This window comes from Citrus clementina, unplaced genomic scaffold, assembly GCF_000493195.1.
Source record: "Citrus clementina cultivar Clemenules unplaced genomic scaffold, Citrus_clementina_v1.0 scaffold_8, whole genome shotgun sequence".
Classification (NCBI taxonomy): domain Eukaryota; kingdom Viridiplantae; phylum Streptophyta; class Magnoliopsida; order Sapindales; family Rutaceae; genus Citrus; species Citrus x clementina.
Genome location: NW_006262022.1, coordinates 22557627 through 22581465, shown reverse-complemented (window position 1 = coordinate 22581465; position 23839 = coordinate 22557627). Strand labels below are relative to the sequence as shown.

At 33.1% G+C, this 23839-nt stretch overlaps 3 protein-coding genes and 1 pseudogene across 4 annotated transcripts; 3 read left to right on the top strand and 1 right to left on the bottom strand.

Annotated features, from left to right (window-relative positions):
- Nucleotides 1-4023: 4023 nt before the first annotated feature.
- LOC18034822 (L-ascorbate peroxidase, cytosolic) lies at nucleotides 4024-6851 on the top strand. Of its 2 annotated transcripts, none has more exons than XM_024179175.1 (10): nucleotides 4024-4125; nucleotides 4259-4385; nucleotides 4462-4636; nucleotides 4747-4812; nucleotides 5626-5674; nucleotides 5759-5844; nucleotides 5968-6047; nucleotides 6191-6293; nucleotides 6415-6473; nucleotides 6593-6851. In XM_024179175.1, exons 2-10 carry the CDS (start codon nucleotides 4267-4269, stop codon nucleotides 6606-6608), a joined length of 753 nt encoding a protein of 250 aa, XP_024034943.1. In that variant the 5' UTR covers nucleotides 4024-4125; nucleotides 4259-4266; the 3' UTR covers nucleotides 6609-6851. The 2 variants fall into 2 exon arrangements, with proteins under 2 accessions (XP_024034943.1, XP_006424675.2); XM_006424612.2 differs by having other exon boundaries at nucleotides 4046-4151.
- Nucleotides 6852-11290: 4439 nt separating this feature from the next.
- LOC18034415 (mitogen-activated protein kinase 3) lies at nucleotides 11291-14255 on the top strand. The gene is made up of 6 exons (XM_006424609.2): nucleotides 11291-11545; nucleotides 11659-11788; nucleotides 12241-12378; nucleotides 12485-12817; nucleotides 13320-13503; nucleotides 13889-14255. Exons 1-6 carry the CDS (start codon nucleotides 11373-11375, stop codon nucleotides 14056-14058), a joined length of 1128 nt encoding a protein of 375 aa, XP_006424672.1. The 5' UTR covers nucleotides 11291-11372; the 3' UTR covers nucleotides 14059-14255.
- A 2884-nt stretch (nucleotides 14256-17139) lies between these two features.
- Nucleotides 17140-19451, bottom strand: LOC18034365 (laccase-17). The gene is made up of 6 exons (XM_006424608.2): nucleotides 19280-19451; nucleotides 19053-19204; nucleotides 18731-18975; nucleotides 18504-18632; nucleotides 17436-18407; nucleotides 17140-17348 (listed from the first exon to the last, which is right to left on the bottom strand). The coding sequence occupies exons 1-6, from the start codon at nucleotides 19391-19393 to the stop codon at nucleotides 17218-17220; spliced, it is 1743 nt and encodes a 580-aa protein (XP_006424671.1). The 5' UTR covers nucleotides 19394-19451; the 3' UTR covers nucleotides 17140-17217.
- Nucleotides 19452-21799: 2348 nt separating this feature from the next.
- LOC18033953 lies at nucleotides 21800-23450 on the top strand (annotated as a pseudogene).
- The last annotated feature ends 389 nt before the right edge of the window (nucleotides 23451-23839 follow it).

Below are 23839 nucleotides of genomic sequence, written 5' to 3'. Positions count from 1 at the left end.
TTCTTTTGTTTAGTTTCTCACTCCACATCCAACCACATCCAACGGCTGATGCTGCAGTCTGTACCTTACAGATTCTGTAACGTAGTTTTGTCCTCTTTTAAAAATATATATATATCTGAAATTTGAATATTTTATAGCCGAATAGATTTTTATGTTTTGAATTTGAATTGTATGTTTATTTTTTTTAATATTTAAAAATAAATATTAAGTTATTCATTTTTTTAATTTTAAAAACTAAAGACATTAAATTATTTGTTTTTTAACTTTAAAAATTAAAAACATGTATTTTCACATTTATATTTTTATTAAACTTGAATGTTAAATAAATAATATATATCTCAAAGAACATAAATATCATAATATTTTATCATTAATAAATAAAACCACATTTTAATAAATTTTTTATTATAAAAACATATTATATAATTATATAAAAAAGCGTAAGAATAATACCTTTGATTACCAATAATAGGAGATTTAAGAACTTGGTGAGAGAAGTAAAGTGAGAAGGGATTCCATGACAACTAAGGAAAAAAATAAATAAATATGAGATTATTAGTGGGTAAATGTGTGAGTTTTGTACAGACATGAAAAATAAATAATAAGACATTGATATTTTTAACATTAGAAATTAGTTGGCTGATTCACATTTCTCCATTAAGTAAAAAGTCAAAAAAATAACTTATTTTATTAAGTCAAAACTATCTACAAAGTCTTACTAAGTTATAAAAATAAATACTTCTAATTAACTTAACCAATTAAGTTAAGTCACTTTAAGTCATTATTTTAGAAAACAAATACCATCTAAGCTTTGATTATAATTCAGTGGTCCTTATAAGTTCCATTAATATATCTTCTTATTTTTATATAAAAAGAATAAGGATTTAGTGATGGGCTTTTTCTAAACATTGAATTAAGGATTGTTAGATAAGAGAAACGAAAAATATGAAAAAATAAATAAATCTTGATCCTGAATTTAGTATTCAACCAAAATTTAATTCAGCATTGAATCTTAATTCATATAAAATCCTAATTTATATAGAAATATCTGTGTTGTTTAATTAATGGAAAAAATAATATTCACAAAAAAACTTAGTTTGTATCAATCAATTAGTTTTTAGCCATCAGAGTGATGGCAGGCCTAACTCGATATTTTAAATTTTGAAAAGCTTTACTTTTAATAAAGAATTAAAGATGTAATCCTAAACTAATACCAACTGCCTTAGACATGTCATTATTTGTTGTAAATAATAATAAATATTTTAAGCTTAAAGAATTTTCACATATCCTTAAGGTGCTTCGTGTGGATCCAATCTTGTCCACTTTTGAACCTTCTATGATAGTTGCATTTAGACAATGATAGCGTTAGCATTACTTTACAGACCAGCCACTGCAATTCCCCATATATTATAATCACTTGTATTAATAATTAAAAAAAAAAAAAGAACAATGGTCTGTATATAAATATATATGTCATACCCAATAAAATAACACAACGTCACAACCTGATCTTAAGAAGTCATGGACCGTCACGATTTTGGATAACTTTAAGAATACACCTTTTCAAATAATACAAACAAAAAAAAATGCGTTGTCGTGCGAAATTAATAAAAAAAAATTAATTGAATTATTAATTTCATCGATTCAAAGTGAACGCCGGCACTATCTATGCTGATACCCAAATGCTAAATGCACCCGTGTTAGTTGAAGTCGGGACCTCTGTTAACTTTTAATTCTTCATAAAATTTGGAATATCAAAAAACATGCGGCGGTAACATTGTGATTCATTTATTAATTATTTTTCTTTTCTCTTTCTTGATTATTAAGCTTTTTCTTTTCACATTTCACCATTTTTTTAAGTGATTAACCTCAGATAGAATCAAATATATCAATAAAAATGCTCTGCAGAGTAAATAGCCCAAAGAAAAGATTCACTAAAATAATTTAGCGAGACATGCAAGTGGGACAAGTGTCTATCTCACTAAATTTCATATATGTTTCGAAAGTCAGAACTTGAGCTACATGTGTCCTTTTTAGGCGTATAATATACTGTTTCGAAGCTTATGACGAGACAAATCAAATCCAAAATCATGTACTCCATAAAATCAGTGAGTTTATGTGCGACAGGCAGTGGGACAGGTGCCTGTCGCACATAAATGCAGTGCGTTCGTGTGAAACATGCACCTGTCCCACTTGCCTGTCTCACTTGTTCTGAACTTCGTTTTTGCCCTTTATTTGTGTTTTCAATGATTTTTCTTCATTTCTCAACTCAAACTAAGTACTTTAACAAATCACATTATTTTATAAATGAAAAATAACAACGTTTGCAGCAAAATCCCCTTTAATTTCGAACTTAGTTGATAAAATCAATAGATTAAAGGTTTACATTGTGTAAGAGTATAAACTAATTTTAAGAAGCTCTCCCATTGATGATTATATATTCAATTATGTCATTAATTTATCGAGAGTGTTGAAATTTGTTGAGAGTGATGAAAGTTTGTTAAGTTGTTGAGGAAGATCCGTATTTAGTTGTGCTGGAATTGAAAAAGTGGCATATCTTTGTAAATTTAATAAAAGTGATGAGGATAATCTAGTCTAAAAATAGGGTGTTTGACTAGTCATGATAGAAAATACTTTGGGGGGTTAAAGTTGAAAAACGTAAAAATTTTATGGCCATTTTTATAAATTTCCCGGAGATCATTGGTCCTTGTTATTCGCGCAACCAAATCAGATGCACCGTATGCTTTTAAACAAGTGGGGCGCATGGGGTCTTCCGATGGCCAATAGCATTTCACGGGTGATAAAAGGTTCTGTGCACTAGCAGGTGATTTAATTATTCCTCATATGGAATCTTCTGAATTTGGATGCGTTCACACATGCGGATAGTTATACTTTTCATGCCTGCAGAGTTATGAACGTCATAAAGGCATCGAAATGACTTTAATAACCTTAAGGGGTGGTTTTTCACAGCGGCTATTTTCGTTTTAAAAAGGGAGGAAATTAATAATACGATCTTTATTTTGACTTTAATTATTTGCATAATTGCATTTATTTATGAACTTCGTGGTTTGGTTCATTGATTTTTATTTTTGAGGAAAAAAGAGCCAAATATTTTTATTTACAAACTGTATTATTACAATTTAAGCTATCATCAATAATTTCATTAAGTATACGAAGAGAATTAAAAACTATAATATCGTTTAAAAAACTATAATCTAAGTAAAAAATATAAGTTCCATATAATACAAGGTATTGTTATTTGAGTAACAATAAGATAATAGTAAAATAAAAAAGTAGATACTGTTTATGTTGAATCATGCAAAATAACAACATTACTTATTATAATGCTCTCGTTTTTGTCTTTCTGTTGTCTTAATGCTATTCAAATATTATTTTCTTTTTGTATAATAAATATTCACTCCAAACTTGAGTTTAATTTATATATTAATAAATAGGGTGAAATTTTAAATTATACAGCAAAAATAATTATTTTTTATAAATCTTTTAATATGACACAAAATACACATGTTTTCCACTATAATAAATGTAATATAATAATTAAATTTCACCCTTATGTATAAATTAATTGTGAATAAAATACACAATTAATTGGTTTATTTAATAATGTACGGAAAACATTTTACTCAAAATGATGTGTCAATTTTATCTCATCTTAACTTAAAAACGATTAAAATGAATTATTAGCCATTAATCTTTTTAAACAGTCAGCACTGCCAACTCATTCTTGTTCAAAAACTTTTCATTTTTAGCCACGTACATAAAGGTCATTTTACGTTTAAATCGGCCGGTCTATCTCTTTGCAAATAACCAAATAAAATAATTTGTTTCCTCCCGTAAACCTTGACTTCCTAATTTGTTTCCCCCACCTACCCAATGGCTGACCGTAGATCTAGAAATAGACCTTAGTCTCACCCGTCCATTGACTGACTAATTAACAGCCGCAAGATCAGGCATATCCAACGGCTAAGATCAATCTACTAGAACCTTCTCTTTCTCCTCCCCACTATATCTTCACCCTCCTCCTGGCCATAGCGAGCTTGTGCTCTGCTCGTGCCACTCTCGTTTGTTAAGGATTTGCGTCTCTCTTTCTCATTTCATTCAGCGGTCAGTGACGTTAACAGATCTGTTCCGTACGCCACCGTTTTGAAATGCCGATCGTCGTTTTAACGTAGAATGTGAAAGTGTTTTTGTTTTTGTTCTTGTTATTTCCTAAAACTGTTTTTTATTTTGAAAGCAGTTGAAAAGATGACGAAGAATTACCCCACTGTTAGCGAGGATTACAAGAAGGCCGTGGAGAAATGCAAGAGGAAGCTCAGAGGCTTCATCGCTGAGAAGAACTGCGCTCCACTCATGCTCCGTATCGCGTACGTGTACTCTCTCGTTATACGTATGTATTGAATATGTGTGGGTGTGAGATTGATTTTTTTTTTAATTGTTCAGGTGGCACTCAGCTGGTACATATGATGTGAAGACCAAGACCGGAGGTCCATTCGGAACCATGAGGCTCGCTGCTGAGCAGGCACACTCAGCCAACAACGGCCTCGATATTGCCGTTAGGCTTTTGGAGCCGTTCAAGGAGCAGTTCCCTACCATCTCCTACGCTGACCTTTATCAGGTACTGTATAAATCAATTTGTTAATATCAGACGGCGATCTTTGACTTTTCTGATGACCGATTTAAATTTGTTTAACCGATCTTTTTTGTTTATCATCGTGGATCATGTAGCTTGCTGGTGTTGTTGGCGTTGAGGTTACCGGTGGGCCCGATATCCCCTTCCACCCGGGAAGAGATGTAAGTTATTATTATTCGCTATTATTTAATTAAATTTGATTTAATATTTTTTCTGTTGTTTCGAGGATGAAATCGATTTGTGAAATTGATCTTAGTAGCTTGTTTAATTGTTTTGCTTGATTTATGTAAATTAATGTTGAAACATTTATAGCTCATTTACTGATAAAATTGGCCTTATTTACTGTTTATTTATTTATTTATTTTAGTGAGTGTTACTCTGTTTTCTGGTCTTTGGCTTTCATTGTTCTGTGTAAAACTTTATTTGGTCGTTGGGTGAAAATTGAAATTAAAGGAAGCAGTATAGGAATGTGCATGCGATACTTTTCTAGTTTTTTTTAGCGACTGCACTTGGCTTGGAAGATGTTGATGAATTTGTGGAAATTTTTAGAAATAAGAAAGTTGTTTCATAACATAAAACTTGTGGCTTTTGAAATTGTGTTGCGCAATCAAATTGCTACGATTGTCTATGCGGACTACCACAAGTTTTGTGTGACTCTGTGGATGGCCCTCCGTGGTTAAGTGGCTGGGTAATGGATACTGAAGTTATTGCACTGTTGCTTTTTTCACTGTACTTTGGTTATCAAATAAAATATCAGCCACCCTTTTGATGTGACATTACACACGTCCAAGTTTACAACACTGTTTATTATAACATTGTATATTGAAATTATAACACTTAGCTAGTTTTTTTCCCCTTTTAGTTGTGATTTGCTCTATTTATCTATAAAATACTTATCTGTATGGTGTTTTTGATTACAAATCTTGTATTGTTGTGATTTTTTGCTACTGACAATGGCCGTCTCCTATTCTCAGGACAAGGCTGAGCCACCTCAAGAAGGCCGGCTTCCTGATGCTAAACAGGGTTTGTATTTTTTTTAAGGATCTTATTAAATGAGCTGTTTTGTTGCTTCATCTTGGATGGCTTCTTTACATTTAATTGCTGCAGGTAATGATCACTTGAGGCAAGTCTTTGGTGCTCAGATGGGCCTCAGCGACAAGGATATTGTTGCTCTCTCTGGTGGCCACACCCTGGTTAGTGCTAAACTGTGAAGATTTGTTGCTTTCCTCGTGTGCTGAAATAATGTGGTTGTGAAGTGTTAAATTGGCTGCATTGTTTATAGTCTAATCAGCTTATTGGTTTGAATAACTTTGTAGGGAAGGTGCCACAAGGAGAGGTCTGGATTTGAGGGACCATGGACCCGCAACCCTCTCATTTTTGACAATTCCTACTTCACGTATGTGTCACTGGTCTCTTTGCCTGACATGTTCGGTTGTGTATTGTTTGAGTCTTTTTGCATGAATAGTAGTCTTACTTTAAAATGTTAAATGAGTCCGTAGTTTAGGGAGAAATTTGACCTTGAGTGTGCATGAAAAATAGGGAGCTCTTGACTGGTGAGAAGGATGGTCTTCTGCAATTGCCATCCGACAAGGCCCTTCTGGATGACCCTGTTTTCCGCCCTCTTGTTGAGAAATATGCTGCGGTGCGTATGCTTAATTTTTATACTTCCTCAATGGTATATTGTTATTCACTTTATGTTCTGTTGGTATTTTCAAATGAATGTACTCTGATGATTATTTTGGTTGCTTCTTATCACCTTTCAGGATGAGGACGCTTTCTTCGCTGATTATGCTGAGGCTCATCTCAAGCTCTCTGAGCTAGGGTAAGATTCTTTTCACCTTTGCTGATTATGCTTATTTCAATTTTATTGTTTTTCCCTCTCTTAAAAATCTTCCTAATGTTACAACTCAACTTATTGGGTGCGCCTGTTCTTTGTTGCAGATTTGCTGAAGCCTAAATTTACCTGAGTAAATAAATGGTTGGAATGATGCCAACAACAGTGTGCCTCTATTTTATGTTTTTTGAATTCTCAGAAAATTCGAATTTCAAGATGTTGTTGGTGGAATTTTGTGGTTTTGTTTTGTTGCACATGGTGGATTGTGAAAAGTTGGGTCGAATACTATGGTTACTATCATCCTTTAGAACTAATAATATCAACTGTTTTCAGACTAGATGTGAATTATCCACCAAGTTTGGTTTAGCTTTTTCGCCGTATATGTGTCTGGTCACAAAATGCAGTATCGGTAGCATGATGTTCAATGTTTGCTTGGTTTCTGTTGCGAAAGGCACGACACTTTCCACTTACAGCAAACAATTTGCTTTAGCGGTCCATTATATTGATGGGTTTCAAAATCAACGGCATTATCTTAAATCACGCACTTGCTATATCCGATCTTTCTTTTGGAGCTCTTTTAACTCCGTCTTGTGGGCAACGTTAGGTGACACTTAGGCCAATGCTAACATGGCCAAATGTTTCTGCCAAGATCATTTATGGCCGCTGCCTATTAGCCGGCATGTCCCAAAATGCCACCTCTAAGCCAGAGTGATGAACTGCTGAAGTAAACCATTCCTGAAGAAACGAACAATATAAAATTTACGCGCACCAGCGCTGACTACTTCATTGTCTTTTATGGGAGATGATATTCCAAAGTTCACAAACAAACTCATTTTCAGGTCCTTGAACCATCTCCAGATTACAAGTTGAACAAGTAAACTGGGGGCTTAAATGGTACAGTTCTAGGATGGCGATATTTTTATCCCACGCTTTTTGTTAACGTACCCCCGTTAAGAAACTAATTACAAAAAAAAAAAAAAAAAATCAAATAATTTTTTAAAATTTAGATAAAGAAGAATTTTGAAGAACTAATTAATTAAATTTATCTTAGTTTAATTTTTTGTGCCTTAGATTTTTTTAATTATATTTCTGTATTAAGACTGCTTTAGTCTAGGTTTAAATTAATTATTCTACCTTTATAAGATGAAAGTACCAAAAGTGTATTCTTTTGAATTTTTATACAAAAATCATAATTTCTAAATAATGTGTTAATACTACTTTTATTAATATGATTATTAATTGTTAATTAAAATTAACTTAATGTCTTTATGATATAGTATTCAGGTAAATTATTAAAGTGTCAAATTTATGTAATTTACTAGCAGGATATTGAAAATTATTAGAATTTTATTTAAAAATGTTAGATTATAATCAAAATTAAATAGTTTATGATACAAGGACATATATATTGGGCAATTTATTCATTTCATTTCATAAGGGTAAGATAGTCAAATAAACCTTATGGTAAAGTAATTTGAATGGTCAAAAAGATCTAATTAAAAAAAATTGATAAGAAGAATTTAATTGATTAATTGAAAAAAATTTATTGTTAATTTGTAGTTATTAAAAATTGAGTAATGATATAGCCACAAACTCTTGTACAAATTAATGCGGCGTTAATTCATTGGTTAAATTAAATATCTCTTGACCCACATGATTTATTTCTATTATTTAATATTTTCATTCAACCAATAAATTAATGCCACATCAGTTTGTATAAGATAAGTTTGCACAAGAGTTTGTGACTGTATTATCACTCTTAAAAATAATGTTAACTTATTATTAAAAAAAAGAAAATTATCAATCGCATATCCTTAGTTTACTCCGTTATCAAATTCACTACAACACTTTCAGAGTATATCAGTCGTCCACCATAAGTTTGACAAAATGTATCTGACATCCACTAAATTATTACTTGCCGTTTAAATATGATGACGTCATATGGGTAATCTAGCCTTTTCATATGATACAACTGATAAATTTAAAGGTATATAAGTGATAATAAAATATTTTAAGGGTATACAAGTGATCATTTTTAAGGATAAAATCGTCAATTCACTACAGTTCCGTTAACTTTCAAACTGCAGTTAACGGTTAAGTGGTCGACAAATAACTTTTGTCAATTTAAGGTGGACAATTGATACACCCTTAAAGTATTGTAATATTTTTTTATAAAAGTGCAAATTTAAAGTATATTAATGATAATTTCCCTAAAAAAATTAAGAAATATCCCTATGTTATTAAAAATTTTAATAACTATTATTATTGTGATTTAAAAATTAAATTAATTTTGTTAGACGTCTATATAATAAAAAATTTATAATATTTTTATTAGTTTAAAGTTATACTCAACTCAAACTATCAACTTTATTTTCACAGTTGAAATTTTTTTTTTCTTTTTCACAATAATTGTAACTTATCAAACATGCCCCGAGTCATATGTTCTTGTTTGTCTTCTTATCAATCTGATTGCCGCTTGTAATATTTCAATTGTTTGAGGATAGAGATTACAAATTAAATTACTCGTGCCTCATGCTATAAATAATTGGTCCAAGGTTCCGAACGGTTGGAGAAAAATACAACCTGCAATCTTTGACTCGATGAAGTTTGAAATTGACATTTTAAGAGTAAACTTGACTTTCTTTCTTCTGCGGCCCAGAATTTTGCCAAGTTCAAGTCACCATTTGTCACGGTTGCGGAAGCATTATCTTCCACATTAAATTTTGATGCTTACTAAGAGAATTTAAATATTATTTTTATTTAACTACTTTAATAGCATTCGATGTATAGAAAGTTATGATAAACAAGATACCCTAGTGAAATAACACGTATGAGTTATTAAAAGAGATAAGTTGTAATTATCTTTTCAAATTATCTAAATTAAAAAAAAAAACAGTAGCTAAGGTAATGTTCCTTGAAATATCTTCGGCAATAGAGTCGTGCACTACTGAACACATTTAGGTAGTGTTTACTTGTTGGAGTGAGAGTGTGGAGTGTGGATTTCTCCCACTTCAGTGTTTACTTATCTTAAAAAAGAGGAGAGTGGGAGTGGGAGTGGGAGTGGGAATCAGTGGGTCCCACTCAATTTTGGAGTGGGGAGTGGGATTCCCACTCCCATGGGGGGAGGTGGGAGTGGGAATCCACTCCCCCCTCTTCCTATTTTATCCTTATAATTAAAATTAAAATAAATAAATAATATTTAATAAAATAAATAATATCGTATTTATTAAAAATAATAATTATATCATATTTATTTTATTAAATTTAATAAAATAAAAATAAATAAATATTATATTTAAATTAATAATATTAAACATTAATTTTAATAAATATTAATTAATTATTTAATTAATAATAATAAATATTTTATTCTAAAAAAATATTAATTTTGTACTATATTATCAATAATAATATTTCATTTGTGTTGCTATTATTAATAATTTTTATTCACATAATTTAAATTAAAATTAATAAAAAATTATGATTTACATAATTAAGAATATTAGTAATTATTATTAATTTATAAATATAATAAAATATTTATTTTATTTTCTAAATATATTTTTTATTAATTTTTTAATTATAAATTATAATTCTGTACATAAGGATAAAATTATAATTTAAAATAATTTACTCCCAATCTAAGATAAAATAAACAAATAATTATGATTCTGATTGACAATCCATACTTTCATTTAGTCTAAATAAACACCATACTCCCACTCTCACTCCACACTCTTAATTCAAGAATTCACAATCCTCAAAATTCTCACTCCAATCTAAAAAGTAAACGTAGCATTAGTGTTGCTATTAGTAGCCACTTCGGCCTTGGTCGGAGTGGTGGGCTGCTACCCTCACAATACTTGTGAGGGCAGCGGTTCAAGCCCCCACAAAAGCATTTGTGGGGGCTAACGTGCTTATTTGTTTAATATTTCAAAAAATTTCCTCTCCCTCGTGCAATACGAGTGGAGTATGGACATCCCTCTTCTGTAAGGGATTATTTGTCTGGGCATGTACTTCACAGAATTCAATGTAATAATATAAGTCCTAATCATATATTTCTTATTGTAAATATCAGTATAATATATCTGTTATAATAGCAATTGTAAATATCTGTGTAATGCAGTAATATAATGATTAATCAGTATTCAAAAAAAAAAAACGCAGCATTAGTATCCATTATTCGTTCAATAATGGAGCCATCTCAAATTGTCGTATTTGACAAATGGCTAGCTAATTCAGCGTCACGTTTAGTAGACGCGTAGTTGGCTCATTCTCACAGTCAAAAGTTTAACCGTATCACACGTTCACATGAAACCTCAAAATCAATTAAATAAACACAGCCTGGCCTTCAATTCAACTCTAGACTCTAGAGTCCATATATTCACGTGGGACCCTCGATATCAGCGTTCACGTATAGACAAAATTATCCACCAAATTATGCCTAATAAATCAAAAGATAATAATATTATAAGTCATAATTTAATCCACATGTCTAATTATCAAGACGACGACGGTTCACGCAGTCTCATCATTTTTAAATTAAAAAAAATTATTATTATTTTTCTTTGCTTTCTACTGTATACGCAAAAAGCAGTTGGCCGTTGAAAAGGTCGAGGAAATACCAACCGTCGATCAGGGGCGGCTCTAATCTCAACCCTTAATCCCGTTCTTCCAAACAAACGCGCCTCATTCCCTCGCGCGTTTTCCTTCCATCTTCCTGGCACGTGCGTTGAAACAAAACAAGATTCAAATAATTTACTTTTATTTTTTTTTATTAATTATATATGTGAGCACCAGCACATTCAAGCCCTCCATACTCGATAAAAACACAACCACAAACGAGAGCGTAGAAAATTAATTAGAGAGAAAAAGAGAGAGAGTAAAATGGCTGACGTGGCGCAGGTCAACGGCGTAGGTCAAACGGCTGATTTTCCTGCGGTACCGACGCACGGCGGTCAGTTTATACAGTACAATATATTTGGAAACTTGTTTGAAATCACGGCCAAGTATCGGCCTCCGATCATGCCGATTGGTCGCGGCGCGTACGGGATCGTTTGGTACTTGTTCTGATCGAGCTTATTTTGTTTTGTTTTGTTGATTCGATTTCGATACGATTCGGTTTTGTATGTTGAAATGAAATGGATTTTGGTTCTTGTTTTGAAATTTGAAGCTCGGTGTTGAATACGGAGACGAATGAGCTCGTTGCGATGAAGAAAATAGCGAACGCTTTTGATAATCACATGGATGCCAAGCGAACGCTTCGTGAGATTAAGCTTCTGCAACATTTGGATCATGAAAATGTGAGTTTTTTTTTTTTCATTTTTTTCTCTTTAGCTGATTTTATTGATTTTTATTTGTATGCCATACAACAATCTGATTATTTCAGACATTGTACGAATTATGATTGGATTTGCATAGATTATGAGAAATTGCAACTTACAAAACTTGCTTTCTTGAAAGCACTTTTACGTTTGTAAAAGTAGCTCTTGAGGAAGCAAACACAAGATGTTTCTCACAAGTGACTTTAAACTACAAAGTCCTTTTTGATGAAATCTATTTCATTTATGACTAAAAAATAGCCTAAGAGCACTCCTAATTATTCCTTCAGGTTTGAAACTGTCTTATAGTTCTATTCTAACTACTAAGAAAAGAAGAACGTTTAAACACTAAATAAATGAATCTTGAACCTAAGATGTTATTATTTTTTAATGTATTCTAACTTGTACAAATTTATACTTGAAATGTAAAACAGGTGATAGCTGTAAAAGATGTGGTTCCCCCACCGTTACGAAGAGAATTCACTGATGTCTATATTGCTGCGGAACTCATGGACACTGACCTTTACCAAATTATTCGCTCAAATCAAAGTTTATCCGAGGAGCACTGCCAGGTATTACTTCAATGTTTCTTCCCTTTTTTTTCATACAAATAATTTAAAAACTCATCCATCACAATTATGAGATTGCCTTACCTTTTGTATTCTCTATCTACTGCAGTATTTCTTGTATCAACTTCTTCGAGGACTCAAGTATATCCATTCAGCAAATGTTATTCATCGGGATTTGAAGCCCAGCAATCTCTTGTTAAATGCAAATTGTGATTTAAAAATTTGTGATTTTGGTCTTGCTCGTCCAACCTCGGAGAATGAGTTCATGACAGAGTATGTTGTCACAAGATGGTACCGAGCCCCTGAGTTGTTATTGAACTCATCTGACTACACTGCTGCAATAGATGTGTGGTCTGTTGGCTGTATATTTATGGAGCTTATGAACAGAAGGCCTCTGTTCCCAGGAAACGATCACGTGCATCAGATGCGCTTATTGATAGAGGTGAGTTGAAATTTGGTACTTGGAGCTAGTTGTTTATGCATTAGCCATTGAATGAGTTGATTCTGATGATTTTCTTGCATGCATTAACCAATGTTCTGGATTTAAAATTTATAAGTTACAAGACTGTAACGAATTGTGTGTTTTGGGTTGGTCCTGCATTGATGAAATCAGTGTTGAAGCAATGATAAATGCTACTGAGTAATAAAACAGATTTTTAGGATTTTCAAAGTTGATTATGGCTTCTGTTTAATGTTTCAACATTAATAGCTTATAGTTTCACAATTTTTGTAAATGGTAAATGGTAATGAGTTTGACAGTCCTTTAAACCCTCCTTTAATTTTGCTCTATTTGTTGCAGTCCAAGCTCGTAATCAATTGCTGAAGTTGATTTAAGTTTATCTATATGAATTCTGTTTTCAGTTATATTAATATAGATTTAAGTTTTAAATATACCTAAAACTCTCTACTGAAGGAATCTTTATGCTTGGTTTTATGCATTTTAGCTTCTTGGAACACCAACAGATGCTGATCTGGGGTTTGTCCGTAATGAGGATGCAAAAAGATATATACGACAACTTCCCCAACATCCTCGTCAGTCGTTAGCCCAAGTTTTTCCACATGTTCATCCACTGGCTATTGATCTTGTAGACAGAATGCTTACATTTGATCCCATGAAGAGAATTACTGGTGAATTTTTTGTTCCATATAAGCCATTTCAGTGTTGTTGTGGATGCATAGAATTTATTTTATTTCAGTCATGAAATTGAAATCTTCTCCTGTATGGTGTGTGTTGGTTCAACTTATAGACCTCTAGAGTGGTGCAAGAGGTTCGGATTTGAATTCCACATATAATACTAGAAGAAAATTTTATACCGAATTCCCTGCATTGAGCTTTTTTGAACATGATTTGAACTTGTCCTCAGACGATTATTATTTTGGCTCTGATTATGGATTAACACAATTCAAGGCACTTTAAACAAATTTTTTTCTCTTTTTTTTTCCCCTTGATACATTATCTACAAGTTCCCTATCCTTGTAATTAATCATCAGTGAAAATTTTGTCTTTGAGCAGTTGACGAAGCACTAGCCCATCCTTATCTTGCAAGATTACATGATGAAGCCGATGAACCGGTCTGCCCAGAGCCATTTTCTTTTGATTTTGAGCAACAAAGCCTGGGAGAAGAGCAAATAAAGGACATGATTTATCAGGAGGCATTAGCACTCAATCCAGGATTTGCTTAATAAAATAAACAGCACTGGTGCTCCGTTTTAATATTCACTATTTGTTTGTAATTCCATTAATTCAAGTGTTGCTCGGATGAATAGATGACTTTGAAGCCTTGAAGCTCTGCAGTTGGCCGACAAATGTTATTTTTTCCCTTGTTGTATTATTAATCTGTTGTAAAATAATAAAATTCAGAATTATATTTTTTTGTTCATCGTATCGAATTCCATTCAATAATCTCATGCGTTGATGAACCGATACAAAAATTGAAATTGTTTTAACCGCTCCTGTCTCTTCTAATGATCAATTTGCCATCAATTAGTCAATCTGTGTTGGTTATCGTCTTATAAATAAAGCGACGCTCTTGAAAAATCTGAAAATGAAAGGCTTGGAATTCTATGAGCTTTTGCCAAGTAAATTCTCTAGGTATTTTAACTTCTAAGATTGTTTGGTGTATTTTTCAAAGACTTTGTGTGCTATAACCTTTGACTATTGGCTCAAAATGAGCCCAAGAAGTAAGATTTTCTTTAAAACTAATAATGTTTTCTTCCACCAAAACCCTCTTTGGGTTATAAAAAGCTCTCTCAAACAGTTTCACACCATTCCAAAAAATTCTCCTAATTTTTTAGGATTTTCTTTGATTCTATAAAAAAAAAAAGAAGATTGGAAATTCTACTCCCATTCTTTTCCTACGGTATTGTTTCACTTATGTTGACAAGCTTATAAAAAAGTAGCTCAAAGTTCCAAAATTATCCTTTAAGAGCGCAAGACTATATGCTATAGTCTTTAGTTTTGGGCCTAAGATATGCCTAAGAAAAAAAAAGTTGAGTTTTTCTTCCTAAACTAATTATGTTTTCTTCCACTAAAATCTTATTTGGGTCATAGAGAGCCTTCTTAAACAGTTTCATACCTTTCAAAACAGTTCTCTTAATTTCATTGGGGTTTTCTTTGATTTTTTTAAAAAGAGATAGAAAATTCCATATAAATTATTTTGGGGCTCGAAATCAATCCCAAGTTTTTCCCTGTGGTATAATTTTGCCAATATCTACACTAGTGCAAAAAATCAGCTTAAAGTTCCAAAATCATCCTTTAAAAAACAAAAAAAAAACATGCTATATAACCTTCGGTTTTCGGCCCAAAATGGGCTCTAGTAGAAAAGTTGGGTTTTCATCAAACCTGTTTTTTTTTTTCCCACCAAAATCTTTTTTAGGTCATAAATAGCACTCTCAAATAGTTACACATCTTTCCAAAAAAGTTCTTCTAATTTCTTTGGGATTTTCTTTGATTTTTCAGCAAAAGACCGAAAATTCTATAGAAATTATTATGGGCTCGAAATCCACGCTTGTTTTTTTTTTTTTCGGATGGTATAGTTTTGTTAATATTGACGTGTGTACAAAAAAAAAAACTCAAAGTTCCATAATCATCCTTTAAAAGCCTAAAACTGTGTGCTATAACCTTTAATTTTTAGTCCAAAATTAGCCTAAGAAGAAAAATTGGGTTTTTATTGTAAAACTAATTCAATTGGGTTTTTCTTCTAAAACTAATTCGGTTTTCTTTGACGAAAATCTTCTTTAGGTCATAAAGAACCCTCTACAATAGTTTCCCATTATTCCTTTATTTTCTTTTATTTTTCAAAAAAGACCAAAAATTCTATAGAAATTATTTTAAGGCTTAAAATTGACTCCTTTTTTTCCTTATGGTTTAGTTTTGCCAATATTAACGTTGTGCAAAAAGTCAACTCAAAATTCTAAAATTGTCGTTTAAAGACCCAAAAGCATATGTTATAGAATAGTGCTAGAGAGAGAGAAGCACGAGAGAAAGACGAGAGAATTTTACTCTCTCTCTCTCTACCCACTCACTCTCTCTCTACTCATTTCTTCATTATTTCTCTCGTCTTTTTATCATTCTTCTTTACACCAAACATTTTCCTATGTTACAGCCTTCAATTTTTATCCCAAAATGGGCTAGGGAAGAAAAGTTGGGTTTTTCCTTCTAAATTAATTCACTTTTCTTCAAATCTTCTTTGGGTTATGAAGAGCCCTCTCAAACAGTTCACACAATTCCAAAAAATTATCCTAATTTCTTTGGGAATTTCTTTGACTTAAAAAAAGACAGAAAATTCTCTAGAAATTATTTCTTTGACTTAAAAAAAGGAAATGAATTCCTTTTTTTTTTGTCGTCCTTTAAAAGTCGAAAATTATGTGTTATATAACCTTTAGTTTTTGGATTAAAAAGGGTCTGAGAAGAAAAGTTGAGTTTTTTCTTCAAAATTAATTTGGTTTAGCTCTGCATGTTAGTCAAGTCAATTAGTTAACTAACTCTAATGACGTGACTGCTGAGTAAGCAAGGTCGTTAGAAATTGTTTTCAGTTTATTAATCTTGAGCTAAATCTCAGCACATGCATTTGTTGTGTATACAAAGTTCTGAACATTAGTGTAAACGAGGCTTGTAAATCAGATTCAATGAGTAATGAAAATATCTTGAATTCATCAACTTTTCTCTTCAAGTCAAACTTTTCTCTGTACCCAAACAGAACAGATTACAAAATAAACTTTGATTCGTACAACAACAGCAAGTGACTATTTTCAACTTCAATAGAGTATTCAAGCTACAAGCTTTGAGTTAAAAGCAAAGGATAAATATGGCTCCTAAATCTAAAAGTACAACTTCCGTACGGCAAAACTATCTAATGAAGCTACGTTTCATTTTTAATTCATATCAGTATGCCAAAGAAAGTTGGAATCTTACAAAGCGACCCTATTGCAGCTGGTAGTCAGCTTCACAGACATTTACATGCTATCCGATTGACATTTTGGCGTCGTATCCCTCAGTTTAACTTATTTCTTCGATACACACAATGAAAAATTGTCCATTTCACTTAAGTTCAAAATGCATCTGTGTTTTTACTTGTCAAGTAGCAGAGCTTCCTCAGCAAACATGGACTCCGTCTCAAAGGGCAAAAAAAAAAAAAAGGAAAAAAGTTCCGTACTGTGATTATGTTATTGAAGATAAATGATACAAAAAGAAAAAAAAAATATATCCACTCTTTTCTCAGATTCCACAGCGATAAAGAAAGCACAAATAATTTGATGCCGCCAAAGAATTGAATCAATAAAAAAAGGTGCCCAGAATGACCTCAGCAGTGAAATATACATATATATAATATAAAATTATTGTCAGCACTGAGGAAGATCTGCTGGTGGAGGGGGTAGCTTCTGATTAGGATGCTTTCCATCTAAAACAATCCAAGCCATCTTCAGACCCCAGCTTGTATGCACTTCAAGGTGGCAATGCATAAACCATACTCCTGCGAAGAAATTTATATAATTATGATTAAATGGCATTCAAACAGTATGCATGCATATTATGGTGCCTATTGTTTTATCTCATTCACCTGGATTATCTGCAAGGAACCGAATTGCTACCCAGCCACCCGAGGGCACGCCAACTGTGTTCCTTTCAACGGGATCGACAAGGTTAAATTTTGTAGGGTCCTTATTTGGATCGAAATTTCCAAAACCTTGGCCGACAACGAAGAAATTGAAGCCATGCAAGTGAAGAGGGTGGCTCTCAGCTCCAAGAATGCTTGTATCCTGCATTATTAGCTCCACACTAGAGTTAAAAGGAAGCACCACTAGCTTTGTTCCATTGCTTACCATCGTGTTATTGGGTGGAGTGCCCGTATAATTAAATGCAATCAATGGACTGGTAGGAAAATCAGGGGTGTAAACACCATCTGATTTTCCAGTAAAGTGAGCTTGGAGTAGAGCTGTGGTTGGCATTACAAAAGAAATGTTATTGACTGAAGCTTGAAACATGGTTCCATTGGGACCTTGGCAGGTTTGGTTACTCTGGCAGGGGCTTGTTCCTAGGCCTACCGTGAAGAAAAATCGCCTATCAACATTCTGGGGCACATTGGCAGGAAACTGTGTGCTTGCTAAGCTACGAAGCTTATTTGTAAAACTTGTAGCAAAGGAAGTGTCATTGAGAGCAGGTAGAACTGGTTTGAAGAGGGGAAGATTTTTAATGGAGTTGCTAGAAAGATGGAAATTGAGTGGTTTTTCATACTCTAAGATACCAGCAACGGTTGAATTGTCGAAAGTGCCCTGGCCAGTTACATAAGGTCTAGCTTTCATGAAAAATGTGGCACTTGGGTAGTGAGGTTTTGTTTTGAGAAGAACATTCGTTGTCTGTCCAGGGGCAATGAGTAGTGTTTCAGTTTCAAAAGGTTTAACGTAAATAGCATCAGCTTCAACAACTGTAAGGGTGTGGTTTGCTATGCTGAAGAAGAGCTCGTCATTCAGTGCAGCATTGATTAATCGGAGAAGGTAAGTTTTTCCGGGCTTCACCTTCAGCTTGAATGTGTCTGGCAACACCAATTTAAGTATGAAAAAAAAAAGGAAAAAAAAATTGCATTTGAAAACAACATTGTCAATTAATGCCTGCATCCACAGTTTCAGACCTTTGGCAGAGCAGTTATACAATGGCCCTGGGAGTCCATTGATGGTATATGCATCAGATACATTTGGGCCTCCACCTGTTTGTAGGGCCTGGCTAATGATAGTCTCAGGATCTGCTTTGAACCACTCTCCTGCAGTTTAAACCATTATTGTTATTTTTTAGTTGTTAATGTTAGAAAATTTTGACTACCAATTGACCAAAGAGGCGAAATAGGCAAGCTTCCACTACCAAAGATAATGGGAACTTCCTTGTAAGGCTTGGTAAATGGGTAAGGAATGCCACGCTTGGGAAGAATGATGATGGGACCATAGAGAGTTGATCGTAGCCACGATAAGTGAGCATGCCACCAGAGTGTTCCTCTTTGGCCAACAATGGTGAAGTTGTAAACGTAGCTCTGCCCTGTTTGAATGGGGCATTGAGTAATATAAGCTGGTCCGTCGGCCCATCCACTTCGAAGCTGTCTAATTCCATGCCTGTTCCAAACATATCATTACAGCTTGCAATTGAACAAGAGAACATATTATTTTCCTCCAAAAGGGAATGCTATTACCAATGGATGGAAATATTGTTCTGGACATGGTTCATAACTTTGATAAGAAGCTGGTCACCCTCCCTTGCTACAATGCGAGGCCCTGGAAACTTCCCATTTACTGATATAATGCTCTTGGTGTTACAAAGACGGGTCACATTTTGCAACTTGATCTACAATATGTCAATGAGTTATAAACTGTACCCTGAAAAATGAAAATAACTCGTCATATGAATTATTACACATACATCAAACTTGTAGTGCCTGGTGACACCGAGTGCAGGCTCAGCAAGCAGACACAAGTTGATAAATGAGCAAATGACTCCTAGAAATGCTGGTGATCGAAGAAGAGAAGCTCCCATTTCTTCTCTGTATCTCTTTTCTCTTTAGGTTAAGAGAGTCTAATTGCTCAAGCTGGAATTAGTCGTTGTGTATGTATTCATTGAAGCCTATACGGTCGTGTGTGTATATATATGGAGTAGATGCAGGGTATATAGCATGATTAGGTGATAGAAATTTGTAGTTTGAAGCTCAATTGAGAAGGACTGGTTGTTAGAACAACTTTAGAGTGAGGTCAAAGGCAATCAATTTTCTCTGACCTCCTTTCTGTTTAAGTCAAACGGTGATTATTTACAAATTTATAAACCTATATACATGCTCACGTGGTTTCCCAAGCAGGTTGATTTACCAATTTGGATAGTAATTAACCCATAAGAAAAAAGAAAATTGAGGAAACTTCAGTATTATCACAATTGCGCCCCAAAATGGCAATGACCTTGCCCCCATCAATTTTGTTGAAAAGTGCAAATCAAGTGTGACTTTCAATATCAGAATTAAACAGCTCATGGCACTGAATCAAGGATCATTACGTGAATTTCAGATCAATTGAGACATGAGACTATATGTTGCCTCATTTAGTAGGTTATTGCATGGAAGTCTTGTGCATGAATCTTTAGGGTTTCTACATCATTATCACCAGCCTACCAAAACCCAAAGAAGAAAAAAAAGATAACAGAAGGTAGGCTATATATGAAGGACTTGAATAAAAAATATTAAGAAACTAACAGCCTCAAGTTGCGGAACAACAGGGATCTTGTTCTCACACACGCGGTGATCAATAGATTAACATTCAACATTAAGGAAGAAAGGTAGAGAGAATAAAAGAGAAGACATAGAAATAAATATTTAACTCCGATATATCAATTTTCGAAAGGTGTAAATTGAAACTTACTAAAATATAAATTGTTTTAACATTCGATATCAGTTTGATATTACTTATATAATAATTATAAATACTTATTTAATCCCAAAAGTTATTTTTAAAATATTTTTATTGTTGTTTGGTTTATTTTGAGTAGGGATTTTGGATATTAAATTTTGAGTTTTTGGAAATAGAGGTGGGAGAGGTTTTTCAAAAGTTAAATTGTTTAAAATGTCTATTATTTATTTCACATTCTTATTTCATTCATTTCATTACATGATTTTAAAAATTTGTCTCTTAAAGTAATTTTATAATTTTTAATAAAAGTTATCATTAATAATCAAATAATTAATTTTTTTTTAGTAAAATTTCAACTTATAAAAAATTTATTAATAAAAATTCTACTCAAATAAGCTTTATGTGAAAAATTAAATCAAAGGGAACCTTATTATCATTTTTCTTTTACAAAGAGAATAATAATAATTGTATCACTTTTTACCCTAACTCCCTCTAGAATTAATTCTTAGGTCCCACCATTTACCAAAACCATCTACTACATATAATACTATAATGGACATGTTACAGAGATGTTTGCTTTTAGAGAAATTATCAATCGTATACTTTTAGTTTATTTCATTATCAAATTTATTACAATATTTTCAGGGTATATCAGTCGTCTACCTTAAGTTGACAAAATGTATCTGTCATCCATCAAATCGTTAGTTGCCATTTAAATATGATGACGTCAGACAGTTATAGAAAAAATTTGGTCTTTTCATATGATACAAGTAATAATTTAAGGATATATAAGTAATAATAAGAGATTTTAAGGGTATACAAGTGATAATTTTCAAGAGTAAAATCGTCAATTCATTATAGTTCTGTTAACTTTCAAATGTCAGCTAACGGTTTAGTGGTCGACAGATAACTTTTGTCAATTTAAGGTGAACGATTAATACACCCTTAAAGTATTATAATATTTTTGATAAAAGCGTAAACTTGAGGTATACGAATGATAATTTTCCTTACTTATATAAGGATGGGGAGTACCACTCATTATGCGCAATAAGTACTTCGTTATATAATCTAATGAAAGTGCATTACAGTAAATGACAGATGACAAGTCCATTGTTAAATGTTAATGGTTGTTAGACAATAGCTTTTTTTAGTTAGTTAAGATTCTGTTTGGAACAAAGGAGCGGTACAGATTTTGTAAAAAAAATTATAATTATAAAATAAAAATTAATCATATGTAGTAAATATAATTTTTAAATAATAATTTTAACAAAATTATTAAACATATAATAGATTTTTCATCATACAAGTAAAAAAATTATCAAAATATTTTTTAAAATACAACAGTTAATGTTTATCAAATACTTTACTACTGTAATTTAAAAAGTTATAGTTACCCAACTCCAAACACAAACACAAACACTTAAATGATTTTTTTTTTTCATAAACGTGCAGCATGAGTAATTGCCTTGACAGCAGTAGCACTGCGTTGCTTCCATTCAAAGTCACGGTTTTATATAAATTAAGAACTTGCACATTTCAACAGAGAAAAATGGGAGCTGCCACTGACACTCACAGAGAAGCACAAATATCAAATGCTAAACGAGGAGGCCGGACCGCATTACTGTCTCATGCGTGTACGAACTCTGTAACTACTTTCACTGAAATTTAAACAATCTTGAATTGATGTGAATGGTTTCTGTAATTTCAATTAATCAGGAACTATCACTTGCTTGACCCTTGGAGAAGGATGGGTAGCAAACCTAATGGTGTATATGATTCAAGAATTCCACATCACAAGCATTAACTCTACTCTGATTTCAAATATTGTTAATGGTTTCCTCAACTTGTTTCCTGTCCTCGGAGCAATCACTGCTGACTCTTTCTTAGTCTCTTTCCAAGTCATCTGGATATCTTCTTTCATCTCTTTGCTGGTAATCTTCTTGCCATATATATGTGGGTCACCTGTACTAATTCTTTCAATATTCACAGCTAGTAATTAGCTACAGTTTACGAGATATATCATCATGTCTTAACTCTTGCAGGGAACCATTCTTTTAGCTTCAACTGCAACATTTGATTCCTTGAGGCCTCAAAGATGTGATGTTGGATTGAGCTTATGTAAAGCTCCATCAAATCTCCAATTTGCAGTTCTATATGCAGGCATAGCTCTGGCATGTCTAGGCTTGGGTGGCTTACACTTTACATTAGCAACAATGTGAGCCAATCAATTTGAAATCCCTCAGCATCAAGGCATTTTCTTCAACTGGTTCTTCATTCTTACTTACGCTTCAACTGTGATAAGCTCTGCTGCATTCGTCTATATTGAGGATAATGTGAGTTGGAGATTGGGATTTGGCTTGAATATTGCAACTAATTTAGCTGGTGTTGTCATTTACTTGTCGGGAAAACATTTCTATTTGTTTGACAAGCCGAATGGGAGCCCCTTTGTGGGCTGAGCCCGTGTCATTGTTGCTTCTGTTAAAAAATGGAAGCTTGTTCTCTCATCTAGAAGTGAGGATTACTATCAGGAGCAGAATGCAATAACTAGTCTCATGGCCGCAACACTTGAACAGAAGTTCAGGTTATTGCTAATATCGACCGTCACCTTGGTCGACATTTCAAAATCCCATCAGGATTCATTCTCATCTTCAATGATCGCTTGTTCTTTCCCGTTTGGCAGATGTTGACTCATCAGTTGCTGACTCCACTCAAACAAATGGAGTAGGCCACGTGTTAAACAGGATCGGCATGGTTGTCTCATCTGTAGTTGAGTCAAGGAGGCTCAAAATAGCCTATGCTCACCACCTCCAAGACCAACCTGGTTCTTTGGTGCCAATGTTGGCCTTATGGCTATTACAGCAACTAGTTTTGGTTGGCATTGGGGAAGCATTAATTTTCCAGGACAAGTTCAACTATATTATCAAGATTTTCCAGCCTCTCTACGAGGCACGGCAACTTCTATGATCACCCTTATTTTAGGGATTGGTCTCTGTTTGAGCACAGCATTGATAGATATCGTCCGAAAGGCAACTGGTTGGTTACCGGATAATATAAATAGCGGAAGACTAGACGAGATGTATTGGACTGTATTTGTGCTTTCTGTGTTGAACGTAGGTTATTATCTTGTTTGCTCCTGGAAGTACAGATACAGAAATGTCGAGAAAGAGTGGACAATGATTCTGGCTTTGTTAAGTGACTGAAATAGGGACAAAAAGCAAGAGGCTTAATGCATTTGACTCCTGTTACAATCTATTAGCACATATTTATAACACTTATTGTCTACATTGAAATTCTATATTAGTTCTCTAATCCCCTGAAGCTGATGCCATTTTCAAGTCTTAAAAGAAGATAAAGCACCAGTACTAAGGTAGAAAAAGGAGAAGTATTTGCTCCAATTGGAGAAACAGAAGCAGAGTTTCCAATTTTCATCTGTCAGTGAGGATTACCACCACCAGAACAACAAAACGGTACACCAGAAATGGGGCCCTGAATGCCCAAAATAAATAACTTCAGGTATGGCATTAACAGATTAGAAAAGTTATTATAATAAATGTGTTTCTATGTTTATTAATAGCCAAAAGAAACAATG